The sequence below is a fragment of the Aplysia californica genome, unplaced genomic scaffold (assembly GCF_000002075.1).
Source record: "Aplysia californica isolate F4 #8 unplaced genomic scaffold, AplCal3.0 scaffold00123, whole genome shotgun sequence".
In the NCBI taxonomy this organism is placed as follows: Eukaryota; Metazoa; Mollusca; class Gastropoda; order Aplysiida; family Aplysiidae; genus Aplysia; species Aplysia californica.
In genome coordinates this window covers 1,413,704-1,422,508 of record NW_004797393.1, presented here as the reverse complement: position 1 = coordinate 1,422,508, position 8,805 = coordinate 1,413,704, and the positions used below count along the sequence as shown (strand labels likewise).

The following is an 8,805-nucleotide window of genomic DNA, read 5'->3' as shown; positions in this document are numbered from 1 at the left end:
ATGGCCTTAAGACACTTCAGTCAATACATTTAGTACTGCCTTTGGGGGGGGGGATTTCTTTAAAATCGAGAACCAGCATCGTCTATCCACTGGGACACTGTATCTCCCACAGTCTGGGTCGAACCTTGTGGGTACGGTCGAGGCAGGCCTCTTCTTAAATGATCCTACTTGTGACCATGGAGCCGTAAAGCATCAACAGTTCTCTTTTACTATGGGATTGTTTTCCTTCCAATTACCTGGATACCTGGAGGTGTTATCTCTGACTCTGAGGTTGATATTTTATGACCCTCCATCTTTCACGACCTGAGCTGCCGTTGCACATTGTGCCATTTCCAGGCCAGTCATTGTTCTTATGTTGTCTATTCATGTTATTTGTCTTCCTCTGGCGCTAATTTAATATGATTTTCCTTAAAGTGTTCAAAGACCATCGAAGCTTTCTGAAGGTGGTGGTATGCCCTTGTGGCTGAATACATTGGTCGTAGTGAGCTCCCTTTCCTCACACATTTCAAGAGGTCTACATAGAGTAGAGAAATCCAAGGGTGTACACAACCTAACAACTCAAAGGATCTAACGGAAAAGACCATTTTTGGTGGAGCTTTTGTTTCGGGGTATTTTCAGGGCAAATTGTAATAAATGGAACAGACGTTAGAGCGATATTGTATTAGATTAGTGTAGTTTTGTTTAGTTTTGTTTTGTTTTTATAGAAAAAACACTTTATTTATAATAACGTACGCTTAGAGATAATTTCGAGCCCAGAATTCTTTTTTAATGTACGAGGGGCATATCAAAAGTTGTTTTTTACCTGACCATGAAGGAATAAAGGTAGAAAGCTGAAATTTGGCACTAAGCTTAGGCTTTCTCTATGTAGTCGCCTCCCACAGTTATACTTTTTTGTCATTCGTGTATGACCTCGAAAAGACTTTGAGAATAGAGGACCCTCTCTCTGCCAGGAAACCAGTCCTCTAATGCCCACGAATGTGCATTTGAATTTTTTACACCACAATTTCATCACAGCATAGGATGGATAATCAGTTCCATATGCGGCACGCTTATTCGAAAACATATCCTGCTGTTGCTTTCCTTGCAAGAACAAAAACTTCATTACTGCCCTGTGCTCAAATTTTTTCGTTTGTATTTTGAAACTGGAGAACAACACACCCCCATTCACTCACAGTGCGCTGGTGATAATACCAGTAGTTGGAAATTCTCCAAAATTGACACGCATTCTCGGCATATAATTGTTGACTTTCTCCTCAAATTTCAGCGGTCTACCTTTATTCCTTCATGGTCAGGTAAAACGCTTTTGGTATGCCCCTCGTAAGTCTTTTTGTGCTCCCCATCGACAAACCATAACTCGTTTAGGAGGCGGGCATCGACGTTGCTCATCAGGGCCAACTTGACCTCCCAGGGATACAAGATCTAAGTAGAAAGACCGAGAAACTGAACAATGATTCTCTCCTCACTAGAATCAAACTCGGACCTTCTGTGTGTGACGACGAAGCGGCTACCCGCGATCCGCACACGCCGGGTCCTTACTTCTGCCGAGCCACCCTAGTCCCAAAATGTCCGTGAAATATATAGGTCACGATGCGGTGGTATCAGACGCTTGTCAAATTTTGTACACGTTGAGTTATTGGTATCACTTTTAAGCTTGTTTGTTTTTCTTGTTTCGGTGCAAAAAATATCCATCTGTCATGAAGTCTAGATATTTGAGTTTAAAGGAGCCTTTTTTTTTCAGAGGTAAAATTAGAGAGAAAATGGCCGCCAAATTTTGTGAACTTCCAAAGCTTAACAATCCCTAGAAACCGCAAATTCACATGTTTGTGCCTTAAATTAACATTTTTCAGTATAATCTCCAACAGAAATAGGTTCTTTCAAGGGCATGAAAGGTGTTTTGCCCAAAAACAAAAATTCGATAAAAATTCCCAAACCCGCGAAAAAAATGTCAGTTTCTTGACTTTAATTATTTTGACGAGTGCCTGATTTCACCATGGAGTTTCACATAATATTCGATGTGGGGCTTTTCGTCTGAGGCCTTACTATCAGCAGTACATAACGAGTTTTTTGGGGTTTTTTGTTGTTGTTTTTTTGTATGCCGATTCCAGCCAATGTGTTATTTTACTTTTTCTTCTTTTTTTGGGGGGGGGGGGTTAAATGTTTTAAGGCCCTCGCAATTGCATAATGATTACTGGAACAGCTAAGCTGACAAGGGCGAAGACAAAAAAGGGTTACATGATACAATTGTGGTTATTTGGGCTTTACGTACCTTTCTATAATGTTCTAAATCAAGAACGAATTACTTACCCCTCGCGATTCTTTGGTATAAACGAAGTTGTATGGAAGAAAATTGTTTTTTTTAATAGACTATCTCTTTTTTTTAAATTCTAAGTAGAAACGCATTACTCACAAAAGCTTTTACAGCGTCTTGGGTGTCACTCAATAATACAAAAGACGAAATTAGTTCAGCTTTGCTTTTTATCGTCAGCTAGAAGGGTTATCCATCTTAAAGTATGCAATGTATTTTGACATCAGGAACCTGTCTGATTTTATACGTTTTTTCCAATTTCAGAAATTGGGAACCTATTTACTATTCAGTTTAGATGAGCGTATTTTTCTTTGGAATCATGACCATTTTATCTCTGTAACATCGAACAGTAAACATTTTGGAAAGAAAATCAAGGATTCATTTTAGTGCCTTGAAATTCACAACTCATCAAATAGCTGCGTAACTCAATGATGAAATATAGCTAAGAAATAACAATTCATGTTTTACTCTATGGGGCAGAAAGACTACAAAACGGGCTTCTGAACAGCTTGCGACTAGCTTGACTTTATAAGCATACAAAAGCAGTATCCGGTCATAATGCTTCCATTTGAATTCAAACAAACAAGTAAACGAACATTTAAACAAAACAAATATGCAAACAAACAAAAACAAACCATTAAAGTGCTATTCCGGCATAGCTGGTCGGGTAGCTCTCTTGCCATGTCCAAGAATCTGTAGGTGAGGGTACTGTACAGTTCGTAGAATTCCTTGAATAGGAACACAGCATAGGAGTGCTCACCGGCACAAGCTTCTATTCTCGCCGTCGTATTTGAGTAGATACAGTCGAATTGACCGTAGATTACAGGAACAGCTAAGCTGACAAGGGCGAAGACAAAAACTGTGGAGTGTGCCAGTGCAAAATATGTCACAAGTTTTAAAAAAAATAATTTGGGGTTGGTTATTTTTGTTGTGTGGCTTTTTTGTTGTTGTTTTTTTTTTGGGGGGGTGATGACCATAGAAAGAACGAAAGATTAAAAAAAGAATTACAGTGAAATAAAGTTTGAAAAACAAAGGAAATGATTCCGTTTATTTTAAAACTATTTCCCCTTTCCCCCTACCCCCACCCTCTCTCTCTCTCTCTCTCTCTCTCTCTCTCTCTCTCTCTCTCTCTCTCTCTCTCTCTCTCTCCCTCTCTCTCTCACACACACACACACACTCTCTCTCTCTTTCTCTCTCTCTCTCTCTCTCTCTCTCTCTCTCCCTCTCTCTCACACACACACACACACTCTCTCTCTCTTTCTCTCTCCCCCTCTCTCTCTCTCTCTCTCTCTCTCTCTCTCTCTCTCTCTCTCTCTCTCTCTCTCTCTCTCTCTCTCTCTCTCTCTCTGTTTCTCCAAGCCCTATCTGTCTTTCCTAGACCAGTAATATCAATGAGATTGTCAGTTCGTCGTGTTTACAACATGGATGATCCTGTATAATAATATTAGTATATATAATTAACACATCAAGGACACGCAATCCGGTCATTCGACAACGTGCTGTTTCGAGGAACTTGAAAAAAGAAGCATAGAATAATCTAATCGTATAATGAAAATGGTGAAATAGTATAGGTTTAATAACCCTATCAGAACCTTTAGGTCAGTGGTTTTCAAAGTGGGCGCTACCGCCCCCAGGGGGGCGGTGGCGAGAGGTTGGGGGGCGCTGTGGCGAAACTGGGCGATTGGGGGGCGCTGGTGGGCGCTAAGGGGGCGGTGTGAAATTTTCATGACATGCAACATAAAACATGATGAAGGGAAAAAAGTCATATAAAAAAAACGAAAACAAAAATTGATAGCTTAGGCATAGTTTACAATACTACTTATAACTAAGAACTTTCTTTCCCAGCCCGCAAATCCCATATAAAGAAGATTCATCACAACAAATCTGACAAAGATCTGGCATACTTCAAAACTCTAAAGATCAATTTTCAGAAATGAAAATCAGTTAAACCGATGTTTGCAGCCAACGTCGATCAAGCTGATGAAGGCTTACGAGCAACACATAATTTATCTCAGCTAATTACAAAGGCAGGCAAACACCATGCTATTGATGACGATCTCATATTGCCTGCGATAAGACAGGTGGTCAGCACAGTCCTGCAACGTGCCCCGGAGCCTGTGTTGAAAGTTCTCCCACTAAGTGACAATACCATTCAAAGACGTATTGATGAGATGTCAGCAAATGTTTAGGAATCACAGTGCAAAATGCTGAAAGGACGTGAGCTCAGCCTTTAACTGGATATCAGTTCATATCAGTTGCGAAAATGTTGGAAACAGATACCAAAGGCGAGTCCATCTTCAAAGTGGTCCAAGAATTTTTCGAGGAGAAACAGATCCCTCTGACCAATACAGTTGCCTGTGCAACAGATGGGGCAGGTCGGAAACCTGGATTTATGAACTTCTTGAAGAAATCAGTCCATGGAGTATTTACTGTTTACTGTGTCATTCACAGACAGAATTTGGTGGCAAAAAACCTGAATGAAAGTCTCCATGACACACTGGCCATTGCCATCAAGTGTGTGAACAAGATCAAAGTCCACGCTTTGAACTCGAGACTATTTCAACAGATGTGCACTGAAAATGACGATTACTTTCAATGCTTACTTTTGCACACTGAAGTCTGGTGGCTCTCGAAAGGAAACTGTTGAACACGATTATTGTTCTGCCTGTTTGACTCTGTGCTGGAGTTTATTTTTTCAAGAAACAGACAGTGATCTCTGCAATAAACTGAAAGGACGCAAGAACAACATTGCGCTCCTCACAGATCTTTTCAGAAAGTTCAACCAGTTCAACTTTCAGCTGCAGGTGGATGACACCAACCTGATCAAGGCTTTCGTCATTCTTGTCGAAATTGAAAATGATCCGCCGAAACATTGGCAGAAGAAAATTTAGCAGTTTCCTAGCTTGTCGAAGACACTGAAACAAGGGCGCATTTCTGACGAGGAACTACAAATATATATATATATATATAGCAACCACCTCAGAGATTCGCATGCTGATATGAAGACAAGGTTTAGCCTCCTGATATTTTTAAACTGGAAATTCCATACTGGATACTGGACCCATTGAACACTTAAACATATGATAACTTGCAAGTAGCAATTGAAGAAGAGCTTCTGACGATGAAATGTGACTTTGCAATCAAACCATTGTTCAAAAAGCCGTACCAGTCATTCTGGTTGAAAACTGTTGTGCAAGACAAATATCCCTCCAAGTGGGAAAAGATCAAGTTGTTGTTCATCTCTTTTCCCGCCTCCTATCTAGTAGAAAGGGGATTCAGTGCAGTGACAAGGTTGCTGAAGAAGCGTAGCGATTTGCGTCTGCTACTGACCAATCTGAAACCTGATGTTGATAACTTGGTTCCGTCTTAGCAGGTCCATCTTTCCCATTAGGTTAGTGTCAATAACTTATTTGCGCATGCTTACTCTGTAGTTTAACCTTACTTGATATCTCAATGTGTCTTTTCTTCTTTTTTTTTTTTCTTCCTTTTTTTAAAAGCGAAACATTCACTTGTTTAACAGAGTTTTTTATGTTCACGTGCTGCCACTGCTGACGAAACTGATGATGATGATGATGATGATGATGATGATGATGATGATGATGATGACGATGATGATTACGATGATGGTGATAATTACAGACTAAGATCCATGCATACGTTTTTCTTTTGTGTGGTTTCTCACATTTGAACAACCTAATAATATTTTTGTTTCTACAACGGAGATATTTGATACAAATCTCAGACCACTTCATTGCAGCACGTTGATGGGAGAAAACGTTTCATAAAGATAATGTCAATCTGTTTTCAAACCAATGATCACGGGCGTTTTTATTTATTTTATTGTTTTTGCGTTGTGCTTCTGTAAATGTGATAATACATGTTTTATTTTTAATGATGTTAATAACACTGGTCGTTTAGTACCGATGACAACTATATGCATAAAATGACAGTATTTTGCTCTCAATGCCATTGCATAAGATTGAAGTGCTTTATTATCTCTCGTCCACGCTTAATTTAAGACTGTAAAGATAATGATTTGTTACCCAAATAATATTCAGAACTCAGTCATTAGAATTTAAGAACGCTACTTTCTACCCTGCTGTTTGAGCTCTCTCTTTATTTGTGATTGTTATTGTATTATACATGTCATTATGTCAGATTGATGGTTGGGGCGGAGTAGGGGGCGTTGGGACTCGGCTGGGTGAAAAAGGGGGCAGTGGACGAAAAAAGTTTGAAAACCACTGCTTTAGGTCATTCAAGATGAGGGACCTCCAAATATTAACGTCCATCTCCGAAAGGACCAACTCAAGTGGGACATTCGTGTACAGTGACTTTCCCAAGGATACAACGTCGGAACGAGCTGAGGCTCAAACCCCCAAACCCACAATCTCCTGATTATGAGTCCTGTTGCCTAACCACTAGGCTACTGATGCCACGGCATAGCAGTAATGATTTTTCAATTTTGTTTCTTTAGCTAAAGCTTGAAAACGCTGGTAGGTTTTCTGTACGCAAATATGCAAATTCGTATTGGCGTCGGTGGCCCAGTAGTTAGGCTACCGGACTCGTAATCGTGAGATTGTGGGTTCGGGGGTTCGAGACGCGGGCCCGACGTTGTGTCCATGGGAAAGGCACTTATCACGAATTTGCTTTTTCCCTAGACCAAGGTGGGAAAGTGTACCCGGCCAGAGACAGCGAAAGATCATGTCAGTATGCTAGTGTTTTAACGCCTATAAACGACCTCTTGCACTGTATGCTTCCCAGGAAGTTGATATTGTTCCAGAATGCTCTCAAGTCTGCTGGGGTAATAGTATAGATTGTGAAGCGAATAGAGCTTGCTGATGAGCGGGAATTTGGGATAAACAAATGCTATCTATTATTATCATTGCTGATTTGTGCATGACGGTTTGAGATGTGCTGGTTGCCTTTTGCCTGCTGCTGATCGGGCAGATTCTGCGTCCTTAAGGATCAAAGTGCCCCTTGAAATTGCTAATTTTGGGTCAAATTATGAAATTGATTTGTTTACGTATTAGAGAAGCCCAGCTACTCATATATCTAAAAAGAACAAAGAGAGGAATATAGAAACGGCTTATTCGTGTCATAAGTTGCTTTGAAAACATAAAAATGGTCAAACATAATATGGCAAATTTCTGCAAGAAACTGGCTTTTTTTCTTCTCAAAGTGAAATAGCATTTCAGTGCAGTTTTTGCCCACTGTGGATTTCACACGCGAAAACACAACCTGACAAGATAATTCGCTTTGTATACCCAGGTATTCATTTCTACCAAGGTGAAGAAAAGAAAGTTCGTGTTAAGTGCCTTCCTTTCCCAAGTTCGTAATGACGGGCTCCTGGCGAGATTCGAACCCACGACCTTACGGCTGAGGGTCCTAGAGCCTAATCACTAGACCACGGACACCACATAGAAGAGATAGATATGCTGCCAGGTGAATTAGTATAAAGGATCAATATATAATAATATAGATAAATCATATGTGACGCAGTGTGGTGGAATCAGGCTCTCGTCAATTTTTGGGCATATTGAGTTATTGGTATCATCTTACAGCATGTTCATTTTTGTCTTGCTTTCAATGAAACAATTACCCATACATCTTTAATAGAAGTGGAGATATTTGGGATTGAAGGAGGTGGGGGGTCACCTGGTTTAAGAGGTAAAATTTTCGAGAAAATGGCCACCAAAACTTGGTGTACAAAAAAGAATTGATGAAAATTGCTAAGCAGGGAGAAAACTGCTGTTTTCTTCGATTTCATTATTTTGAGGAGAGCCTGATTCCACCACGCTGCCTCACTTATTATGTAATATATACGAAGAGTTGTGCAGTGACACGACAATTTATTTGATGATCAGCTGATTACTGTATACATATATTTAAATGATGTTAACGTTACCTTTTGTTGCCATATTTTAGCTGTCACAAGATGGCAAAGATCTGGCCCAACAGCTTCTTATCGTCGAGATTTTGGGAAGAAGGTCCACATAGCGACAGAAGACAAACACTGTGTTTTATACTCTTTAGGTCCATTTTTGCACTGACGGTAAACGTGGGAAATTCCAAGGGAAACCTCCAGCTGGCTAGAGGAATGATGACTAGAGCAGCGGAAACTACACGTACTTTCTTTTTCGATAATAAGTGGCGAGGTTGACTGCAAACTTTATCTTCTTTGAAAAATAACAGGAGAAAAAGTTGTATTTCTAATTGCATAGACGTTTAGAATTTTTTTAGGGGATATAAAATACATGTGTATGTTCTGTGTTCTGTATATCTGGGCAGACAGCAGGGCGAAAACATCTGTGTGGCACGAACAAAATACCAAAGAAAAGAGGTGTCAAAGTTATGAAACCTTATCAACATGTAGACAACAAAATCACAGTACTTCAGAATTTAAACTCATGCTAAAGAACAATTTTAAAAAGAATTAACAAGTAGTTAGCGTAAAAATTTACTTTTTTGCATTCTTTTTCATGAGTCAGGATAGTCGGGCA

The 8,805-nt window shown here is 39.8% G+C and overlaps 1 protein-coding gene across 1 annotated transcript in view; it reads right to left on the bottom strand.

Annotated features, from left to right (window-relative positions):
* LOC101860562 overlaps positions 1–8,537 on the bottom strand; it is a 9,884-nt gene extending 1,347 nt beyond the window's left edge. Inside the window, exons 1-2 of the mRNA XM_005096220.3 lie at positions 8,211–8,537; positions 2,941–3,164 (exon numbers count right to left, since the gene is read on the bottom strand). Of these exons, the coding sequence (XP_005096277.1) occupies positions 2,941–3,164; positions 8,211–8,223 (237 nt within the window). The 5' untranslated portion in view covers positions 8,224–8,537. The remainder of the gene's footprint in view (positions 1–2,940; positions 3,165–8,210) is intronic.
* Between the last annotated feature and the right edge of the window lie 268 nt (positions 8,538–8,805).